The sequence below is a fragment of the Balaenoptera physalus genome (assembly GCF_965194825.1).
Source record: "Balaenoptera physalus genome assembly, chromosome: 8".
Lineage (NCBI taxonomy): Eukaryota > Metazoa > Chordata > Mammalia > Artiodactyla > Balaenopteridae > Balaenoptera > Balaenoptera physalus.
In genome coordinates this window covers 119,204,451-119,226,958 of record NC_138887.1, presented here as the reverse complement: position 1 = coordinate 119,226,958, position 22,508 = coordinate 119,204,451, and the positions used below count along the sequence as shown (strand labels likewise).

The following is a 22,508-nucleotide window of genomic DNA, read 5'->3' as shown; positions in this document are numbered from 1 at the left end:
TGGCTCGGGCCCTCTTGTCCGTTGCTGGCCGTGTGCACTGTTCCTCCCTCCCCTCTGCCAAGAACGCCAGCCCCTTTCCGTGTGGAGCGCACAGGGACTGAGACCCGAGCTGTCGGGAACGTGGCATCTGGCCAGGCCTTAGACGTGGCTCGGGCCCTCTTGTCCGTTGCTGGCCGTGTGCACTGTTCCTCCCTCCCCTCTGCCAAGAACGCCAGCCCCTTTCCGTGTGGAGCGCACAGGGACTCAGACCCGAGCCGCGCACCATTAGCACGCTGGCCCCGAGGGCACTGGCCGTGCCCTGCATCCCAAGCACAGCCTCCACACCCCCCCAGCCTGAGTCGGGCTCCACAGACCCTCACCTCGAGGTTTTGTCCAACTCGGCCCCCCCTTTCCTGGCGCCCTTCACCTTTAACCCCCTCGCCCACGCCCATTTCCCTCAAGCTCCCAAGGGGTGCCCGGTGCCCAGCTGTCAGTCACCGCCGAGGCCAGCCCCGCTGACCCCAGCCCCGCTGACCCCTCGCTCACCTTCACACTTGCAACCCTCTTCTTCGCTTTCCTGCATCCTCGGGGACGCAGCTGAGACCGAGCCTCTTCCTGAAGCCCGATGGCTGAGTGCCTGGCTCTTTTGGCCTGCAATTCTGAGCCCGGAATTGGAATCAATCCCAGTCCGGAGAATCCTAGGGCTCCCCTTGCCCGTCAGATACGGTTCAAACCGGCACCCAGGCCCTTCGAGACTGCCATTTGGCTCAACTTGCCCCGGTGACCCGTCCGCGGTGGCCCAAGTGAGTGGCTCTCTGTCCTCCCGGCTCCAGCTCCTCTCTCCCCCCCAACCCTGGGACACCTCCGCCCATCGGCCTGTGCACAGCCCGTCGGCTTTCAGCGCCTTCCCTGCTTCAGGGCCCCGTGATGGGCAGTGTCCCCCTCTGACATCTCTCCCCGTCTGGGCCACTCTCAGGGCAGCCCTGTCTCGCCTGCTGTTCCCCAGGGTCTCGCGGGGACCCCGTCCTCGCCCACGTCTTGTTCCCTGCGTGCAGTGAGCGTCGGCTTTTCTCAGCAATCCCTCCTCCCTAGGCAGGGCTCACTGTGCTGTGTGAAGGGGACGGGGCAGCAGCGGGGTTGGCCTCCTACTGTGACTCCCACCCTCTGCCTTCAAACTTGACCTTGACTCCTCTTCCGTTTCATGTGGCCAGGCTGCCCCCCCTCCTGGCCATTTCTGCTTTTCTCGGGAGGTGTATGGTGGTGAAGGTCAAGGCCGTGGGCCTGAGGTCCCGCCCAGCACTCACCAGCTTTGGGGCCTTCGCTCAGCCTCCAGCCAGCGCCCTCTCTGAGCTCCAGGCTCAGTGGCACCCAGAGGGTGATGGTGACAGGCCACTAGAACGTCTGCCTTAAATGACCGTGTCCCCCCCGCCCCCGTGCTGAAGAGCCCTGTGGTTCCCCCTCAAAAGAGGGTCAGATTCTCTCCCCACGTGGAGTCTTTCCGTAAATCAGCCCGGCCTCCCCGACTCTCCACATCTACCAAGGATCTCTTTGTAGCGAATTCATGACGGTGAGAGCTGACCTCCCAGACGTACCTGCTGTGTGCCACGAACTGTGGCAGGTGCTTCCCTTGTGTATATCCTGTCATCTTGACGACCCTGCGAGTCGGCCTAGTGTCCCCATTGGATGCATGAGGACACGGACACGTAGGTCACTTGTCACTGCTGGAAACTGAGCTGGGATTCAGACTCCTGTATCTTTGACCAGAACGCTGGCATGTACCACCCTGCCATGGGGTCTTTCTCCACCCCTGGGCCTGCTGTCCCTGCGCCCCACCCCCACGTCCACAGGGGCACGCCGCCCACTGCTCCAGAAGCTTCTCTGTGTTCATTACTCTTAGGATGCAGAAAAGCCTCAGAAAGCCTGAGTCCCTTAGGTCGGTGGATAGTGGCTGAACCCAGTACTCTAGAGGCAGAGAATCTAAATGCTTTTCGTACCAAATGGTTAGAAAAAGAAAACCTTGAACTTCTCCATAAGGAGGAGAGCCTGAGTTACATGGCTCTGGGGAAGCTCGGCCTCTGCCTCAGAATCCCACTCGGCGAGGGGACTGGCACGGAGCCAGCCTCTGCACCCCTCCCCGCCATGGCCACACTGGTCCTTTAACGCAGGGTGGAGGGTCTCAGAGAGAAGGGGGCGTGCGGTTGAGGGTCCCCACAGGGCATCACTTCCTTTAAGGGACCCCAAGCCCAGCTCGGGGGCACCCTCTAGTGGTGGAGGAGCTCACAGCGGTCCCGGGTCCAGGCAGGCACCCCAGTGGATAGAGGCACAGAGGCTGCTTCTGCCCTGTGCTCAGTGCACCGGTCGGCACCTGCCGTGCGGAGCCCAGGGGACACGTCGTTTTTTCCTTTTCTGCTGCAGAGCTGGGTGGGCCCCGAGGCCCTTCTGGCTCCTGTGTTGCAGGCTTACCCACGGGATGGCAGCAGGTCATGTATAGAGTACAATTCCTGTGCTTCAGGTCTGGCCGATGCCCCTTCAGACGGCCCTGAGGGGCAGGTACGACCCCTCATTTCACGCAGGAGGAGACGGAGGCTTAGGGAGTCTACATACCCTCCAGGGTGGCCCAGAGGCAAGCGGGTCAGGCCCAGGCACTCAGATGGGAGTGCCAGCTGCTAAACCCACCAGCAGGACACATTCGAAATTCCTTGAGTCTGTGAGTTGTGTGCCTTGGCTTAAATATGGAGTCCAGTAAGTTTTCAAACCATAACTACAATTTCAAGTCATCACCGAAGTGAGCCTCAGAGCTTTGCGGCCTTGTTCGCTTTCTTCCCGACCTCTGCCTGCAACCCCCATTACTCCAGCACCGAAGCTGCTTGGGGGTGAACACCTCATCACTTCCCACGCCAGGGTCCCCTCAGGACGGAGCGCTGGGCCCACTGTCTTTCAGATCAGAGAGATCAGATCTGTAGTCAGACTTCGAGAAGGACAGACACGAGGTTTTGAGGAGTGAAGGCCAGGAGACGGGGCCGCGAATAGGACGAAGGGGGAAGGTGCCGTGTTTTGAGCCTTCTCGGCTGCTTGGCTGTCCTCCCCCACCTCCAGAAGCCCCTTCCAGGGAACTGGGTGGGGGCCAGTGGGCTCCTGGGTGCTGCGGCCCAGCCCGTGGGTGGGTCGTCCTGGGGTCCGGTCCTTCCCCCAGGGCCGCCTCTGTCTGTGGAAGAGCGTGGGGCTGCTTGGGCCAGGTGTCGTGGCAGCAGCTGGATGGTGGGCGACAGGGGGAGGGCAGGCACGACAGGGACACGTCCTCACAGGCTCTGAGTGACCTCACCTGTCCGTCCGTCTGTCTGTCTTGTCTGTCTGCAGGTGGACAGCCCCTTCGGCTCAGGCAGCCCCTCCAAAGGCTTCTTCTCCAGAGGCCCCCAGCCCCGGCCCTCCAGCCCCGTGTCTGCTCCCGTGAGGCCCAAGACCAGCCCCGGCTCCCCCAAAACCGTGTTCCCGTTCTCCTACCAGGAGTCCCCGCCGCGCTCCCCCCGCCGCATGAGCTTCAGCGGGATCTTCCGTTCCTCGTCCAAAGAATCTTCCCCCAACTCCAACCCGTCTACCTCGCCCGGGGGCATCCGGTTCTTCTCCCGCTCCAGAAAAAGTAAGGCATTGATGCTATTGTTCAGGTGGGTGCAGGGCTGCCGGGGGGGCTGCTCACAGCCGCTTGGCCGCGGTGCCACCTGCAGGGACACCAAAGCTGGCCGGGTGGCTGTTACTGATGGTGCTGAGCGCGTGCGTCTGGTCTGTCCCCCAGGAACAAATTTATATCCAGAGCAACGTGTTTCCACCTGCCGCTTTATTCCTGCACTAATCCACCCAGTGTGGCGTGGCTTGTGGGGTTAATGTAAATACCCCGATACTCACGGTATGGCTGTGAGGAGAGCCACGTGGAGCGCTAGCCTCCAGCCTTCTCTGGAAATGAGTAGCGGCCCACGCCTGGGGCCAGAGGGCCCAGCCCTTTCTTCGATCTGCCCCGTGCGGCCCCCAGTGCTTACGGCTTGGCGTTTGGGGGATTTGAGTGAACCTGTTTCTGGCACATCCTGACTTTTTCTGTCTCAGGCCCTGGGTAGGTGGGGTTGATTTGTTACAGAAACAGGGGAAGCAAATGTGTGTTTCAGAGAGAGTTCTTTAGGCTCATGAGTATTTGTGATCTAAGGATAAAATTTTCTCCACTGAGCACCGTTGATCGTATCTAGAAATATACAAGGGGAACCATAAAGTAGATGGAGTGTATTTTCACCGTCCCCGTGTCTTAATGCATCTCCCTACTCTTTACGACTCTTTCTGATGACATAGGAAGTTCCTATCGAAGAAGACAATGATTTGGAAAACAAGCTTGCCCTTGGGCATCGTGTCTGGATTGGTCCTCCTTTCTCTCCGGGTTGTATTTGCAAGAGGACCTGTAGGTTGGAGCTATTGCTCTATCTGCAAGGCCAGCCCAAGTGCAGTTTCGGTCTCCGTGACTTGCAAGGAAAGGGTGGGGAACTTTCTTCTTTAATTTTTTTCGGTGGTTTGGGGTATCGTTCCTAGCACCCCTAAAGGCATCCCCACGATGACTGCACTGATGTGTAAGGGTACAAATGTCACAGGACAAGGTGGTCCTCACGCAGACAGTACGGGTGACGTGCAGTTAGGAACTTAGATATGAAGCCAGGTAGGGAGGTGTGTCCTAGCACGGACATCCCAGCACCCTAGAGAGCATCCCCAGTTTCCTGGTCAGGGGTCCTGAAATTCTCAAATGTGCCATCACGCCCCACCTCTCAGAGGGGAGGGGATGTCAGACCAGACCTTCACCAGGTGTCCTGTTTCTCCAAAGGTGGCGTTGTGCCTGGGTTGCTTACAACAGAACTAGGTCGTATTAATTTCCTGGGGCAGCCATTACAAAGTACCCCAATCTGGGTGGCTTAAACAACAGGAATTTATTCTCTCAGTTCCAGAGGCCAGAAACCAAAATCAAGACGTCAGCAGGGCCATGGTCCCTCTGAAGAGTCTAGGGGAGACTCTGTTCCAGGCCTTTCTCTTAGCTCCTGGGGTTGCTGGCGGTCCTGGGTGCTCCTTGGCTTGTGGAAGCATGACTCCAGCCTCTGTGTCCACCGTCATTGTCGCGTGGCCCCTCCCGCCATGTGTCTGTGTCTGTGTCTGTGTCTCTGTGCTGCTGCTTCTCCTGTTCTTCTAAGGACAACAGTCATTTTGGATTGAGGGCCACCCTACTTCAGGATGACCTCCTCCTAACTAATTACATCTGCAATGACCCTATTTCCAAATAAGTTCGCTTTCTGTGGTTCCTGGAAGGACATGAATTTTGGGGGGGGACACCCTCCAACCCAGTACACAGGTTACATTGAAAAGCCAAGATCTGCAATTCATGTCACTGGCTGGGGAGGTGCAGGATTTGTGGGTGTAGGGTGGTCATTCTGTTAAGACCAGGGTCATTTCTTTCTTTTTTTTTTGGCTGTGCTGCACGGCATGCGGGGTCTTAGTTCCCTGACCAGGGATGGAACCCATGCCCCCTGCAGGGGAAGTGCAGAGTTTTAACCACTGGACCAGCAGGGAAGTCCCAAGACCAGGGTCATTTCTGAAGGCAGAAAGGAGCAGCCAAGATATGGGGTCTGGGAGGCCTGGGGGAGCCAGCAGGTGGGATGCTGGGTCCTGAAGATGGGCCAGATGTTCAGCTTCCCGGGAAGCAGGAGTCCGTGCTGCCCTTTTCTGGTCAGTGTTTTTAAAGGCCATTCAGTGTGCTAGAAAGCACCCAGCTGCAAAGGTGTGTCTTGTTAGGTTCTGTGCAGCAAGTGTGGCTAGTTAAGGCTCCTCTGCTGTCTGGCTGGGTAGCCGTAGGCGGGGCTCAAGAAGGCCGTGGAGTGACTGGGGCTTCTTGTAAAGACATGCATTGATTAGGTCAGGGCGGGGGCTCGGCTTCTTCAGGAAAGCTCTCTGGGAGTGGGTGTTCAGACCAGGGTGGGGCTGGACCCAGGACAGTAGCCCGTGCTGTTGCCCTTGAACCACCGAGCCCACGTCCTTGACCTTCCCCGAGGACGTGGGAAACCAGCCCTGCCCAGCCCACTGATGAGGCAGGAAGGTCTGAGTCCGTGTGCAGGCAGTGTGTGTGCACTATCCACGGGGGCCTCCCCTCAGGTCCTAGCCACCTGATGTTTTCACTGGGCTTGCTGTGAGGCTTGCATGGAGGGTATACAATCTATCTGCTTTTCCTCCTGCCTGAATCTACGCCCGGGTCAACGTGCCCAGACTAGATATTGCTCCCACTGCCCCAGAACTGACTTCACAAAACTGAGCTTGAGAGTAATGCCAGCGGCCTGTGTGGAGGGTCTGGATAAACAGCTGCCCATGAAACCCGCTGTGTCTGTTGGAAAGATGTCGTGAAGACACCGTTTGTCACACGAGCCCCCTGGGAGAAATTTCCTGTCTCGGTACCAAGAATAGCTGTACTTCTGAGCAACTGGATTGTTTTTGTCTATCATAGACACTGATCGTGTAACGACCCAATTTTCCCTGTCTGCATTGCCTGCTGGAAATCTTAGAACCAAATGTGTATGAGGGGCCTGAAGGGATACGTTTCTAGCCTGGTTTCTGAATCCAGTTTTGGTCCCCATCCTTTTACTCCCCCCCCCTCTTTTTTTTAAAACAAGGAAGACAATTTATTGGAAGGATTTGGGTATATTTACAGAATTCAAAGAAGAGCTGAATGCTCAGGACTCAGGAAGGGAAGGAACCAGGCTGGTTCTGGGGGGCTTGGCAGCAAGAATTCACGGAGATCCAGAGAATTCCTAGTCTTCGTGTCTCTCCATTTACCATTCCAGATTCCTCATTATAGGATCTCTGATTAGCCCCGTTGGGATCTCTGAACCAATCAGTTACTGGGGGGCTGGGAGGCAGGATCATGCAGCAAAAGCAAAGTAACCAAGAACCCACCCAGGAAGTGAGCAGGAAGTTCCTGGAGAAGAGGCGCAGTTGGCAGCTCTGCAGGCACCTGTAACACCCTCCTTGTGCACCGCCCAGCGTGTGTGCACACACAGCCTCCCAAAGATTCCCTCACGGAACTCGGTCCAGTCACCCTGCACACAGTGGTGAGTGTCCTTGCTGCTTCCCCAGCGTCATGTCCAAGCACCACCACTAAGGATGCCAGCGCGACGGACTGAGTCCTCCACCTCAAAGTAATGAAATTCCCATTTCTCCTCCAGTACTGTCGGCACCCTGTCCTTCTGTCCGGTGACTTTCAGCCTACATTGATGACAGAGAATCTAAAGGTGCAGCCAGCCCCCCAGGTGACACTCAAGCTTGGTAAACACTGCCGTCTATTATTAGGGGAAAGAAAGAGGGAAGACAGAAATTCTGAGCACAATCATTTTCAAAGGGGAATAAAGGAAAAGGAGATAATTCAATCTTCAGACACTTCAAGAACAAGAAGGGTAATACAGATGGAGGCTACAGTTCCAGATGCTATGTCTGGTCCCGGGACCAACGAGTACCTAGGCTGGCTGGTGCTCTTTGCCCAGGGAGGAAAACCGGCCCTTTGTTCTAGAAGGACCCTACCTCTTGGAGGGGCTGCTTGTATGTAGTGGCTGTAGCCTTCCTCTGGTCTCCGGGCCCAGTGGCGAGTTGATTCAAGACATGTCTTGGGGACTCTGGGGTTTTCGTCACACTCCTCCCAGGCCCGCTGTTAGTAGCAAACCTAATTCCCTTAGAGGATCAGGGTCAGCTACCCCAAGCAAAGCAATAACGTGCTATACAGCCTCCTTGGCTAATACAGTGGTCGGCATACTACAGCCCGGGACAAAATCCAGCCTGAATCCTTTATTAATTTGTGTACATTAATCACTGAGACACAGTCACGCCCTTGTTTCTTTCCCCTGCGGCTGTTTTCACACGTAGCAGCAGACTTGAGCTGTTGAGCTATCCGAGACCACGTGACCCACAAAGTAGGACATGTTTACGCCTTGTCTAGTTCCCAAGAAGTCTTACGTGACCATGTGGCAGTAGAAGCTTCCAGAAAACAGCAAATCTTATCTCCAAAAGATTTTTTACAACTTGATTGAGGATGACTTTGCCTTTGTAGATGAGGAAAGGGAAGTGCACGTCAGTATGTTCTTGAACTGCAAATAATAAGATGAAAGTCTTTTTAAAAGCAAAAACAATCTTGCATAGTCAGCAAGGCAGGACCTCAAGAAGGACTGCATTTCATGTTACTAAAGCTTTGCTCCCTAATCATTGATAATAATCCGTGTCTACTATGCACATTCGAAGTGCATTGTACATGAGCATTGTTTTTTTTCTGCCATATGCATATTCCTTTATTTTACTTACGTGCTTGTAATACTCTACGAATACATTTTGTACATCATAAAACACACCAAAAAAATTAATTTAATTTAAAAATTTAAAGGAAGAGATCAAAATACACAGAAATTAAAGTTGCCACACTTTTCTTTCCACATCCAGTGGACCATTTTGCACACACTCTGGGACGCTAAGTAATCTGCATCCCAGGTTAATTTGGAGACCAGTCTCCTAGGTGTCCGCATGCAGGGTCCACTTCCCGGGTGAGCGGACAGGAAAAGTAAGATTCTCAAAATTAAGAACTGTAGCAAATTTACTTTGTTTGCTTTCTCGATCTTCTGTTGGCCAATACCTAAAAGCATTTCCATATCAGACAATTCCTTTTAATTCAACATACAGCAAACACACAGAATCGAGGACAGGGCCTGTAACGGCACAAAACTCATATACGCCCTCAGACTCTCATGGGACCAAACTGAAAAGGCTCCATGGGTGGAATTGGTCTTAAGCAGGGCACGAAAGAAGGGAATGGCAAAGAACGGCAGAGAAAGGACAGAAGGAAGTTCCAGATGGGCCAAAAGACCACAGGTTGCGGGGAGGAGCATGTGGGGAGACAGAAAGCAGCTTTCCTGGGCTGAAGTAGAGAGAGACTGGGCTCTGAGAGCACAGCAAGGTTGAGGAGGGCAGTTGATGTGTGTGGGATGGTGTGGGATGGTATGAGACAACCTATGTCACCATTTAAAAAAAAAAACAAACTTTAGGTGGACCACAGAGACAGCTGACAGCCATTACAGGTCTCTGTAAAGGGAGAACGGACCAAAATGGTGCTGGGAGAATATTATTAGGGCTGCTTGTGTAGAGAGTGAGAAAGGCCTGTGAGGAAATGAGGCCACCATCCTAGTCCAAGGTGGCTTGGGACCCAGACCAGGGATTAGGAGCCCTGGAACGGTTGGCAGAAACAGAGAGGGATGGAAAAAGAATTAATGGGGGCGTACAAAGGGTAGGCAAAAAAGAAGGAAATGGAAAGAGAGAAGGACAGAGCCCCAAACGTTGTGCATTCGTGCCACTCGTGGGCTTGTGCAGTGGTAGAGGTTCTTGATACTGACAACTCAAGACAAACTGCTCCTTGTTCAGGGCTCGCCGAAGCCTCTTCTTCAGGGCCTTTCTCGGCTTGGGGCTGCTGTGCCCCAAGATGCTGGAGTGCAGGCAGATGCCGGCATAGGTCACCGCCTCCCAGGCCCAGTGCCGGTGCTTCCGGAGGGTTGGCGTGTTCACAACGACGATAATCAGGCAGAGGAAATATGATGAGAAAGAAGGCAGGTGACTTCAGGGCCATGGTGTGAGCCCGGGTGCTGGGATCACTCGGGCCGGGTCTGCGGTCCCTCATCTGCCCCAAGTGCCGGCGCAGCGAGAACACAAGCGAGAGGGTGGGCACCAGGAACAGGAGGAATGGAACTGACCACATGATAATTGCATGAGGGAGAAAAAAGCGCAAAGAGACGGTCTGTGTTCTACCAGCCAGGGTGTCGTTTCCATGGGAACCCTGGGTGGCAACCATCTGCGCAAGAATTGACTTCTCGGTGGCTGATGAGACGACGGTCAGACCAGACAGGATCCGGGAGCCCAGCAGCAGCTGGGACGCTGACCGAGGAATCCCCCGCTTCAGCTGGAAGAAGATGGGGTGAGAGAAGGATGCTATCTTCACACAGTAGAAGACAGCAAGCCAGGTGGTCAGCCAGAACGTGAGAGTGTTGATGAAGCTGCAGGGGATTCTGAAATAAAATCTGGAACCAAAACCAAAGGAAGTCAGGAGGTTGTTCTGGAGGGCCATCCCTTGCGGACGGAACCGGGAGGCGGCCGGGCGGGCCACAGTCATGTCGCCTGCGGGCAGCGTCCGGCATCATCCAGCGTCCCACTCCGGCGCAGCACGATGACTGTGAAGCCGATCTGCAGCCTGGCAACCACCGACTCCAGGAAGAAGATGACCATGCGGATCAGCACGGGTGAGGGGGGCACTTCCTCCAGGGAGACTTCTACCCCCGGGGCTGGGACACACCCACGGGGAAGCACAGCCTCTCTGGATGAGCCACTCTGTTGAGACCTCAGGCCCAGAGGCTCTCCTTGGATTCATGCAAAAGCGTAGCTACCAGCCAACACCACCACCATCCCACCACCTCCCCACCCCGACCCCTGCCGGTCCTCCAGGATTTGAAAGGAGGATGCTTGTCATTTCTCTGGGCATGCAGATCCCTCCCAGCCCAGTGATACCCCGTCTCTGTTTGCATAACCCGTATTTGCTGCTCTTTATCAGAGCCAGATGTAGGGAAATGGTAACAGAAGAGAGGCTCCAGCGGTGATTGAGAATACCCATATCTTGCCCTTTATTTCTCACCATACTATGTCTTTCCTAACTTTTCTTTAAAAGATGTCCTTAACCTCATTTCCCTCCCGTAACCACAAACCTTCCCTGGCCCCTCATGTCCCGGCTTAATAGTTTATTCCGTATCCTGTGCGTACTGTATTAAGACCCACCTGCCGAGTGGGGGGAGTAGGAAGTCATTTGTGTGCACAAGTCTTGGAAGCACTAAGGAAAGGCTCCCTGTTACCTCCAGTGGCTGCTCCTGCCGCCTAAACTGGCGGGCTCCGTACTGGAGTTCCAGGAGTCTGCACTTAAAACATGAGTTTCCCTGATGTGTTAACATCGATCGTTATTTTAATCTGCGTAAAAACTCCATGACGTCAGATTTTGACCATTTTCATCAAAGTAGAAACTGAGGCCCAGAGGGGCTAAGTCACTGAGCAAAGGCCACACTGCTGGTAAGTGGTAGAACCAGGATCTGAACTCACGTGGTATCCGCTTTTACCTCCAGTACCCTACTGTTCAAGGCTTCCTCAAACTCCGAATACCAGGCATTGCCCATCCTTGCAGGCCGGATAAATGCAGCAAAGCTCAGAAAAAAAACAAAGGAACGAAAGCTCCTTCCCCAGCCAAAGTGGGGGGCTTCGCCAGCAGAGGTTTCCCCCCCTCCAACCTTCACACGAGAGGGCGCCTGCACCTCACACCCGATTCCTGCTCCGTGCAGCCCTCAAGCTGCTCCAAGTTTCCATGGACATCCGCCCACCACCAGACCTCATCCTTCCCCCCACCCAGAAGGTTAGCATCAGACCCCATGGGGCGCGGGAGGGAGCAACCCTGCCACCAGCCCGGCCTGTGGGTTCTCGGTTGCCTCCCGACAGGCCTGTCTGATACCCCCTTCCATCCTCCCGCTCAGGCCCCTACAAGCCCTGTGCCGGCACAAACCAGCACTCGTCCCGCTCGGTACTTCCAGGGAGTCCGTGCTTTCCCACTGCCTTCTAGCAGCCACAGACACAGGCGGGAGGGCCTCCCCTGAGCCCAGGGTCCCCAGGACCTTCCTCCCGGTCTCCGCTGGCACAGGGCCTGCTCTCTCCTGGAATAAACTCCGCACAGGAATGGCTGGGAGCGCTCAGATCATCCTCCAGCCGCAGCCAGGGGAGCCACGGGGTGGCCACGGGTGTGGGCCCAGCCAGGTGGATGGTTTCAGGTGGTCTGTACACGTGAGACCCTCCTCCCCAGCTCACGTGCCCCATGGCGGAGGGGCGGCCTGTCAGGGCGTCAGTTCTGCCTGCTGTTAACCTAGAGTGTCCAGGTGTGTCCTGTATCTCCTTGTAAAGTACCTTAATTCCTCTGTGGAATGAGGCAGGCTGTGAATTTCAAGAACATAACTTGGACTTTCTTGAATATGCTTCTGGAACTGGGCAAGGTTCACAGGGTCTGTGTACAGCCTTGCTTGACAGGGAATTGAGAACACGTCAATTCTCTCACCCGACCCACACTTCAAGGTTAGTCATTTTAACTTATCCCAGATTACACCTTCCCGGACATTTGTAGAATTTCCCTCTTCTTTCGGAGGGGGGGTCAAGATTTTCTCTCCCGGGTTCCTATTCAGAATTTCGGGAGGACAGAGAAGTACACATCTTGCTCAAAGGGAGATGTTTCTCTCGGGAGCAATTACATTACCCTCAGAAGCAAAGACCTCGTTTTGGCTTAGTCCCAAAGAATGATTTTCTAGCTGTGAAATGGAACATCAGAAGCCCTAGTGACTCAGGCTCCGAATAAGCACGAGCCTTCAGGTGCATCGCGTGCTGCTTCCTTCCTTCCGGGAGGAGCGCTGGGAGCGTGGCATGGTGGCCGGGCAGTGATTTGCGCAGCGGGGCTGGGGTATGGCTGATGCGAAAGAGGGCCAGGCCTGACCCCCCTAATCTGGGCCCCTCGGGCGTGGCAAGGCGGGGAGGAAGCTCTTCTCTGTACAGACTCTGGACCATTTATTCTTCCTTCCACGATGAGGAACAATAACGTCTCCTATTTTTGAAAGTCTTCTTTGAGAGTTGCCTTCAGAGCCATATCTATTCTTTAATATTCTTGGTGACGGGCAGTTTTGGTCTTTGGAAGATAGATTTTCTTTTTGTAAAGAGATCTCTTTGGGCCAATAATGTTTGGGGTCAGAAGTTGAGATGAAGCTGCGTTGGTAGAAATGCACAACCGTGAGTCTGGGTGGAGATGTGGCACAGGCTTAACCACGGTGCCCGAGGCCGACTGGGGCTCCACGGCAGCGGGTCCTGCCGGGCCTCCACCTGCAGCTCAGCTCACCGTTTGGGCCGCAGCAGCTAACTCCCCTCCCTCTGCCCTCGGTACGAAGCAGTGTCCTTCTGACGTGACCTCGCCAACCGCACGGTGAGGTTTGGAGACAGTTAGTGGTTTTTCTGCTTCGACTCCGAGTGTCGTGTGGAGGGTAAAACACTTTAATAGAGAATATGTTTTCAACTTAGATCCTTCTTCCTCTTTTTCTGCCTCTGCGTCCCAGTGAGCAGTCAGGCCAGGAAGGACTGCGGGATACCCTGCCCATCCCAATGTGGCTCCGTAGGGTTGACCCCTGGCTTGCTGAACACACTGAGGCATCAATGCCCACGCAGGTCTGTCCCTTCTCCTCCATGGCTGTCTAACCTGATGATATTCAAAATAAGGCCCAGCACCAGACCCCTGGGGACAGAGGGGGGTCCCGGCCTTAGCACTAGAGGCACCTTGTCCTGTGGGTTACCTTTTAGGGTAACCGTTTTGCTGGGTAGTGGGCTGGACGTCTCAGGAGGGGCAGGAGGTCTCTGGCCGCTATCACCCACCCAGTGCAGGAGCTTTTCCATCTCTCTAACAGGCCTGGCCGCCCTGGGGCGCCACTGGCCAAACGCTGGCTCTTCTCAGCCAGTCACCGGCTCTCTGGTCAGCCTGAGGTTCTCAGGGAAATCCTGGGCCCTTTCCTTCCCCTGCGAATGTTTCATCTCAGAGTCTCTGTCTAGCAGAGGCTCGGCTCTGCTCCTGGTCCTGGGATGCTACAGATGGGTGTCAGCGAGCATCTGGGCTGCAGCTGCTCTGACACTGCCCTCAGACAACCCGCAGAGACCTGGCTTAGAAGAGAATCAAATGCAAACCACCCAAAGGGTGAAAATTCCTGACACTGGGAGGAGGAGACAGTTTTCTGGAAAGTGTGTTTTGTGTGGGCCTCACTTCCCCCCTCCCCCGTCCCCCCCCCCCAGTGTCCCACCCACCATCACTTCCTCCAGAAGGTCTGCTGTTGACAAGAGCTTTCCTGCCAGCTCCTTCCCGCCCCCAGTAAAAGGAGATGGATTTTGACACATGCTGTTGTTTGCATGAGTGATATTCGAGAACAAAGCCTTCCGGGGTTCAGCCCGCCGCTTCCCCACCCTCCGCTGAGCTTGTGTGAGAGGTGATGACAGAACCTCTGTTCTTTCCAGAAGATGTTGGTGTAGGCTGGGTGCCCCGTTTGGGTTTGCCATCGTACTGCTACTCACGTGGCGTCACAGAAGGAGATGAAGCTGAGTGTGAAACTGCTGTTTGGTACACTTCCTGCAGGTGCATTGGCTCCCTGTAGGCTCTGCACGCATCAGACACTCAAACCATTATGGAAAGAATCGTCCTCCAATGTTAGGAAGGCATCTGATCCCAGCCCACAAGGTCATAGTCAACATCAAGTTAGCCGGTCAGGAATGCAGGGGTCATGTAGGAATTCAAGGCAAGTTATCAGGCCAGGGCTTGTTGGGGAATTGAGTGAGATAAAGAACTGATTTCACACAATGTTAGGTGGATTATAAAGACACACAGTTTCATTTAATCCTTCTAATAACTGTTATGGGTTTAATTGTGTCCCCTCGACAAAGATATGTTGAAGTCCTAACCCCCAGCATCTCTGATTGTGACCTTATCTGAAAATGAACTCATTGATGGTGTAATTTTTTTTTTTTAATTTATTTATTTTTGGCTGTGTCGGGTCTTCGTTTCTGTGCGAGGGCTTTCTCCAGTTGCGGCAAGCGGGGGCCACTCTTCATCGCGGTGCACGGGCCTCTCACTATCGCGGCCTCTCTTGTTGTGGAGCACAGGCTCCAGATGCGCAGGCTCAGTAGTTGTGGCTCACGGGCCTAGTTGCTCCGCGGCATGTGGGATCTTCCCAGACCAGGGCTCGAACCTGTGTCCCCTGCATTGGCAGGCAGATTCTCAACCACTGAGCCACCAAGGAAGCCCCTGATGGTGTAATTAGTTAAGGTAAAGTCACACTAGAGTAGGGTGGGCGCCTAACCCATTATGACTGGTGTTTTATGAGAAGACAGTGATGGGAAGACAGAGACCCACAGGGAGAGCATCACGTGATGACAGAGGTAGAGACTGGAGTGATGTGTCTACAACCCAAGGGTTGCCAGCAACCACCAGAAGCTGGAAGAGGCAAGGAGGGGGCACGGCCCTGCTGACACCTCGATTTCAGGCTGTGAGGGAACCCATTTCTGATGTACCTGGTTTGTGGTGCCCTGGTACAGGCAGCAGCAGGAAACCGATACAGGGACCTTCCATGGGAAAGCGACGCCGTTTAACAGATGGGAGGCTGAGATCCATAGAGCAAGCTTGGCCTATGATCTGTCGTCCATCGCAAGAGTACGGTCAGTGAGGGAGGGTGCCGTGTGGCTCAGATGCCCCCCACTCTTCCCAGATGGGGAGAGAAGGCCGAATATGAGGCCGTCCAGCTGCTGCCACTTCCTCGAGATTTGACCTCGAAATCATTGGTGATTTTCGAGAGAGCAGGTTGGGTAGCCGGGAAGGGAAAGAAGCCGTATTAGGGGCTGAGGACTGAGTGGCAGGCCGGGAGTCAGAGAGACTGGCCTTCTCTCACAGCGTTTGGGCCGGAAGGGAAGGGAGCAAGCGTGTGACGGGATCTCCGAGCTCATCCACAGCCTGGGCTCCCTGCCCCTCCCACCCCCTCCCTGAGGCCGCACTGGGACCACGTGATGAGGTTTCCACCAAAGGGAGTGAGAGTTCAGGGCTTCTGCCTAAGACGGTTCCGGGCAGATCAGAGGTCTTTCGTCTGCAGCTGCGGGCTGGAGGCAAGGGGCAGAGAAAGCCAAGGTGGTGCAGGTGCAGGAGGTGAGCAGCCGGATCTGGTGCCTCGTAGGGAAGGCGGCCGGGCCAGCTGCCTTCCGTGTGGGGGGACTGTGCCATGAGCACATCCCTTTTGAGGTCACACTACTGAGGACCCAGGGCTCATTTCTCACTGTGGCAAAAGTGGGCCCATCCCGACAGAGGCAGGGGGACGGGTAGCAAGTGGGTGGACAGAAGTAAATGGAAGCTAAGGCTTGCCTTGTTTGCTTCAAGGTAGGAGAGACCTGGGCGCATTTATAGGTGGAGCAGAGATGATGCACGGGCAGGTGTGACGGGGCAGGGGCATGAGCTGGCGTCCATCTCTGTGATGGCTTCTGTTCTCCACTCTACTGCTGGGGTTTTGCTTTGGGGGGACACGTCCCATTTGTCCTCATGGCCCCAACGAGGCCATCTGAGCGCCCAGAACTGCCATCCCCTGAGTCAGCCCTCCGGCCTCTCTGGAGGGTTCGGGGACTCGTTTGCATCTCAGTCTCCTGTTTGTGCCGTAAAGCCCAGGTGTCGTGCCTTCCCTGCGGCTCCCACAGGTTCCCGGGGGCTCGGAGTTGGGGCTCAGGTCCGCTCTGCGAGCCCAGAGCCGGCGTTGGCCTCCGGCCTCCCCGCAAGGCAGCTGTTTGTCCCCAGGCAGGGAGGGACTTGCTCTGCGTCCCAGAGCTCAGTAGCGAATAGACACGCGGGAGCTGCTCTGCCCCGAACGCAGTGGGCGCTCAGCGAAGCTGGACTCACCCCTTTCCCGAGGACGCCCTGGAGTTCGCTCCTGAGAAGAGTTAACCCGCCCTCCGACCTCCCTGAGTTAGCTCTCAGTGGTGACTCCTGTGCGGGGCCCTGGGCAGCCACCGGCACCACCTTTCTGTGCCTGGTTGGTCCCTACGCATATGCGTGCGTTTTAGAGTGCGGCGCTCCTCTGTGTCAGCGCTGTCAGGTAGCTGAGCCCTGCATCCCCTGGGCCCATCCTTAGGAGTGTCTCCTGCCCGGTACAGAGGTCGCCTTCAGCTCAGGAGAGGCAGACGGGTGGCCGTGCGGCCCTCGGCTGCCGTGTGCAGCGACCTCCTTTTTTCTTTTCTGCCCCCAGACCCCGTCCCTTGGCCTTCCTTCCCCAAGTTCATTACACGGACCTGTGTGCACGGTCTGTCCCTCACCGGGAGGCTCTGACGGCCGCCCCGCAGCCACTCCCCCTCTTTCTTCATGACAGAACCCGGCTTTACCCAGGGCCCAGCCCCTGGGCATGAGTTATAGATGATCTAATGCCCCTTCCCCATCTGGGGACATGCCTGACTTCCGCATCACTGGCCTCAGGGTGAACCAGCAAAACATAAGGGGAACTCTGCGGGGGGTCAGAGAAAAAAGGTGCCTCCCCTTCAACAAAAAGAGGTGCCGCTGGAGGACTGATCCCCCCTCCTTCCTCTGTCTGCGGTGTGAGGCCATGGTTTCCGGGGCACATTGTGCATCTTGTGACCATGGCCGACACAGAGGATGGCGGGGCAGACAGGTAGGAGGGTAATCTTGATGGAGCTGGCATCACGGAGCTCATTAGTTTAGGTAATAAACGTCCTGGTAGTTTAGTCTCTTTTAAGTTATATGTTTCCGTTTCTGTTATAATGCCATTAAAGCATCCTAACTAATTTACACATCTCCTTGGTGACAGAGGTGAAGTTCCCTGGGATGGCCCGATAAAGGCAAAACAAAGAACTGCTCTGGAATATTCCAGACCCAAGGCTGGGTGGGGGGAGGACTGGAGCACAGACAGACTTTAATCCCCCCATCCCCGTGCTATGAGGGGAAACAGAGCAGGTAAAGGGACAGGTGGGGGCGGGGCAGTCTGGGGCGGGGCAGTGGCCAGGGCGTCTTCTCTGTTAAGTGACCACGACTGAGCCAGAGGAGGAGCCGTGGGGAGGAAATGCAAAGTGCAGATGAGCTAAAAGCCTCATTATGTATGCCAGTCCCCAGCCGTTTCCTCCAAAACTCTCCCTCGACCAAGTAGATAAGCAAGCGAGCGTATCAGGCCACCTTTTGGCGAGGTCTTAGGTCTGAGTTCAGCCTCCTGTAAATTCACTTTTTCTGTGTTTTCTCTGTACTGCTCCTTCCACTTGGTTTCTTTTTTGTCTGTTTGCTTACTTTTGAAGAGCTGCCACCTAGCCTTCGATGACTTGAGGCTCTGAAGGGGTGGCCGTCCCCACTCTGGGCAAAGTCCTTGGGGAGCTGGTCCACCGGGAACCACAGAGCAGAGGCAGGATGTCCGCATTAAATCTCTCCCACATTCAAGACAAGATGAGTTGATATGTGTCCCCCTTTCACCCTTCTATTCTGAATGTTCGTTTGAATCTGATTTCCCACAGGAAGGTGTGCGGGTGAGCGAGCAGCTCTGCGTCCCCCGGGCCCTGGAAACAAGCCCCTCGAAACTCCGGGGGCTTCTCTGGCTTTGCGGCCGAGTGACCGCTAGAGGGCGATACAGCCCCACGTGCTGAGCCGGCCCGGGGGCAAGGCAGGACCCGCTGTCCCTGCCTGGGTCTCCATGTTCACCTTCAGTGCCCTGGACGTTACGGAGCAGGCGGGCGGGCCTCACCCCTGACCAGCCTGACGCAGCCTTTTAAAGGGGAACATTCGTTCAGTGGGTGTTTAATGGGAGCCTGCTGTGATCCTGGGTACTGGGGACACAGCCTCGAACCGCTGAGTCCCTGCCCTTGTGGGACTGCATTCTGCTGGGGCGGGGAGGGGAGGCGATGAGAGACAGAACCGCTGTGCGGCTCCAAGAAAAACGAAGGGGAAGGGATGCGGGTTGGAGGGGTGCGCTTTAACGTAGGACCATCAGGAAAGCTGATTCGGAGGCATCTGAGCAGGCATGGGATGGAGCCAGGTGTGGCCGGGCAGGTGTGTGGGACAGGGCGTGCCTGGCAGAGGGGAGAGCAGTGCAGACGTCCTGAGGCAGGGACAGCCTCCAAGCCTTCAGGGAGCAGCTAGCATGGCTGGAACCAAGTGGGGAGGGAGAAGGGGGGGTGGTCACAGGGCTCGGGTGGGGCTTACAGGATCCCAGAGTCTCACTGAGCGATCCGGGGAGCCATCGGAAGGTGCTGGTGAGGGAATGACTTGCTCTTGGGAGGGATTAGTCTGGCTACTGTACAGAGAGAGATGGTGGACCCAGAAGTGGGGGACCAGCCGGGGCCACTGAAATAGACCTGGAGAGCAGTTACGATGGTCTCCCACCTCCTTTGAGACCTCCTCTTGCCCTTGCCTGATTATTCTTGCCTTGAGTGACCTGCCAGAGCTCTCAGATGTAACTTATTTTAAGTTTCTGCACAGTAGGTGTCCCCTTGTGATATGCTCCTGTCATCTGCTGTCTTTGAGAAAACCGTGTGTCTGGCTCTTCACGCTCTTGCCTCTTACTTCCACACTCTGCCTCTCCAGTGCCAGGCAGAACCTCAGCAACACGAGGCCCCTGGATGGTCTCCCTACCTGGGAAGAGCACCGGGTCTGGGCTGAGAATGCGTCTGGATGTGCCCGTGGGTCTGGATGAAGGATGGACACCATCCTCACCTGCAAGACAAGGGCTGGCCCGCATCACATGGGAAAGGGGCAGGTTATTCTGAGGACCCTGGAGCTCCTTTTTCCGTCCTCTTCCTCCATGGGCTCCTGGTCCAAGAGCTGCAGTGCCCTTTTCCTGCCACCCTCAGACCCAAACCAACTCTCAGGGAAGGTTCTGGCAAAGGTATTCCAAATAAGATGTACATTATAGAAGTTCAGGGCTACATCCTCTGGGGGTAGTTGACACATATAAGCATATAAATGAGAAGGGGCTTCTAGCATCAAAACTAGATGCAGGGCAATTCCTGGTGGTCCAGTGGTTAGGACTCCGAGCTTCCACTGCAGGGGGCATGGGTTCGACCCCTGATCAGTGAGCTAAGATCCCGCATGCCTTGGTACGGCCAAAATAAAGTAAAATAAAATAAAAGTTAATAGCGATTCTTAAAAAAAAAACAAAAACAGATGTGACAGATGCTTTCTTTTGGAAGCAGTGGTCTTCCCAGAACCCACGATCATGCGGTGTTGGCTCCTGGGGTGAGACGGTGGTATTTATCTAGCTGACCCTCCGCTGAGCAAGAACTGGCATCTTGTCCTACTTGGACAGCTGTCCGCCCCGAGTGATCGCTGCTGACAGAAGTCAGCCCCACTGGGCACTAGGACGTTATCTTTGTCCTACTAGAAAAAACAGTGTTGAAAATCGCTGACTTGGACAGCAACCTACTATGATGACACCAAGGGCTACTCTCAGTCACGACCGTGTGGCATCTGTAGGACAGGCCAAGAGGAGAAGGTGCTGCACGTACCCTGGGATCTAGAGAGTTGCAGCAGCCCAGCGAGGGAAACATACAGCATGGGGCATTCACATGAGGCTACAAAGCATCATCACAGCGGTGACCTGAAACTTCTTTGACTGCAGCCCACAGTCAGAAATACATTGTATGTCGTAATCCAGCCATTTCTCATGAAACAGTATTTACCCTGGCCTGTGTGTGCTATTTTCAGTTCGACTCTCGTTGGTTGTAAGAGCACGCTTTATCTGACCCACACAGTTGGTTGCATGATGGGGCAGGCATGGGGTGTGTGATTGCTCTTTGGAAAATACCACCCTAGATGGTCATAAACAGCATGATGGGCTTGGGAACGCCTGCGGAGAGAGTCTGGCTGGGAACTTCAGGGCACGGAGAATCAGTGGGGTGGTGGAAAGAGGCGTCGGGACTTTGCAAGGGATGCGGAACGGTAGACGTTTGAACTGTTTCTAAGACCAGCTCACAACTGTGACCGAGGTCATGTGTACTTTGAACACCCCAAATATATTTAATTTTCTGTTCGTAGTTAAATTAAAATACTAACATTCCATCGCGAATGACTATGATTCTGGGCTAGGTCCTTTACATCTCGGTTCTTTAAACCCCGCTCCCGGTCTGTGGGTCTGATCAGAGGATGTAATGAGAGCTGCTTGAAATGCGAATGAGTTTCCCAGCGAGGTTTACTGAACTTGTAAACCTTCTGTCCTTTCACACTATCTCCGTGTTAGATCGCAGGCCGCTCTTCTTTTCTCTCCCAGCAACTGAAGTTTATTTTTCAAATAAAAGTCTGCTTTCCCATAAAATGCCAAGGGTTCTGTACTGTGTGTGGAGGAATGGACTTGGGCTTTTAAGATTTTAATCAGGAGCCTCCAAGTCTTCAATTCACATGCCAAGGGCACCCCGGGGCGAGAACCTCCTGCCTCTACTCACCCAGGGACGGACCGGGGCCACAGCGCAGCCTGTGTGCCTCGACAGGGCCCGCCCGTCTGCCGGAGTCTAGAGCAGGGTCAGACTCAGTGATTTAGTCTCCAGCACTTGGGTCTGGACCTCGAGGCTGGTTACCCTGCAGAACCTCCACGCTGACACCAGTCTTCTCGTGTAAGGAGGCCGTTTCTGTGACCAGCAGGATGGAACCACTCTGACTATTTAAAACAGATGGAACTGAGGGATGATATGGTTATAAAGGTGAGGCAGGATCTGAGAAGCCAAGCAAGAGTGGGAGGCCAACCGGGGATTGGTGCCGACCCACTATGTCCCTGGTGGGAAAGGAGAAGGAGGAGGGCAGCAGTGGGTGGGGGGAGGCGGTGGAGGGGGGCACGCAGGGGTGACCCGGTGGGAGCTGTCTGTCTGGCAGTATTGGGGGCCAGAGATGCTGTGCAAGGCCTGGCCCTCCCCCCAGCCAGAGGCCAGCCAAGAGGGAAGCCCGGGCACCGCAGCTGCAGGGTCAGCCCCCTGTGCGCCAAGCAGGGCAGGGACAGGTGAGGAGTGGGAATGGGGGCCAACGGCAAGGTGCCAGCCCCCGTGAATGCCACTGGGTGATGCACGTGCCCTGGTGCCTGGGATGCAAGAGCAGACCCGTCCAGGCACCCCTTCCCCCGCAGCACCATGGTGACAGGAAACCTTCTTTCAGGGCACCAGAAGCAGAGGCTCTTAGGGCAACTCCATTTACAGGAATCGGCTCTAGAAGGACGTCCTTGACCTCCGGCCCAGCCCACAGATTCCGTCCTGTGCAGGTCCCTGTGTTTGATGCTCATTGAGCGCCGTTTTCACACCCGCACACGGCTGGTTCTGCCCCTGCCCTAGAGAAGGCCCCGGGGCCAGGGAGGTGGAGAGGCCCCTGGGAGGAGATGCACGGGGAGAAAAGGTGACCTGACCGCTTCCTAGAAGCTGCGCGTGGGTGGCCATCAGGGAATTTCACCCCACAACACACGGGAACCCCCTAAATCTCTCCCCCGACCCCCCAGTCCCACGCTAGGACAGGCGCCTCCTGCTTCTCCCCAGCAGATGTCACTCACCTTTTTCACTCTCCACCTTTCCAGCCGGCCCGCTCACCGGTCCCCTGGCCTCCTGGACCTGACTTTCTTTCCTTCTGCACATTTTCTTCTCCTATAAATCAGCGTGTCTTTGGGACTCTTGGTCTGTGCGGCTGTCCTCCCCTGATGAGCACAGTGACATGCAGAGACGGCGTGGCTCACACGGGACCCCAGGGCGAGGTTCGGGGGGGCGGTATGGGGGGAGGTGGGGACGCCAATCCTGACACAGGCAGGACCCCGAGGCCTATGGCTCCTGCCTGGGGGCCTGGCAGCCCCCTGGACTAGCCTCTGGGCACATACAGGTGAGGCACAGACATTTATCACTAGTGC

The 22,508-nt window shown here is 55.5% G+C and overlaps 1 protein-coding gene and 1 pseudogene across 4 annotated transcripts in view; one reads left to right on the top strand and one right to left on the bottom strand.

Moving 5' to 3' along the window:
• The window catches only part of PRKAG2 (protein kinase AMP-activated non-catalytic subunit gamma 2), a 278,947-nt gene that overhangs the window by 79,616 nt on the left and 176,823 nt on the right, over positions 1-22,508 (top strand). For all 3 annotated transcript variants that reach the window (XM_082473796.1, XM_082473795.1, XM_082473794.1), the window contains one exon: positions 3,337-3,616. In XM_082473796.1, the coding sequence (XP_082329922.1) occupies positions 3,337-3,616 (280 nt within the window). The remainder of the gene's footprint in view (positions 1-3,336; positions 3,617-22,508) is intronic.
• On the bottom strand, positions 9,078-11,916 carry LOC309666464 (taste receptor type 2 member 143-like; annotated as a pseudogene). Its single transcript has 2 exons — positions 11,718-11,916; positions 9,078-10,427 (listed from the first exon to the last, which is right to left on the bottom strand). The product of its transcript is annotated as a taste receptor type 2 member 143-like (transcript).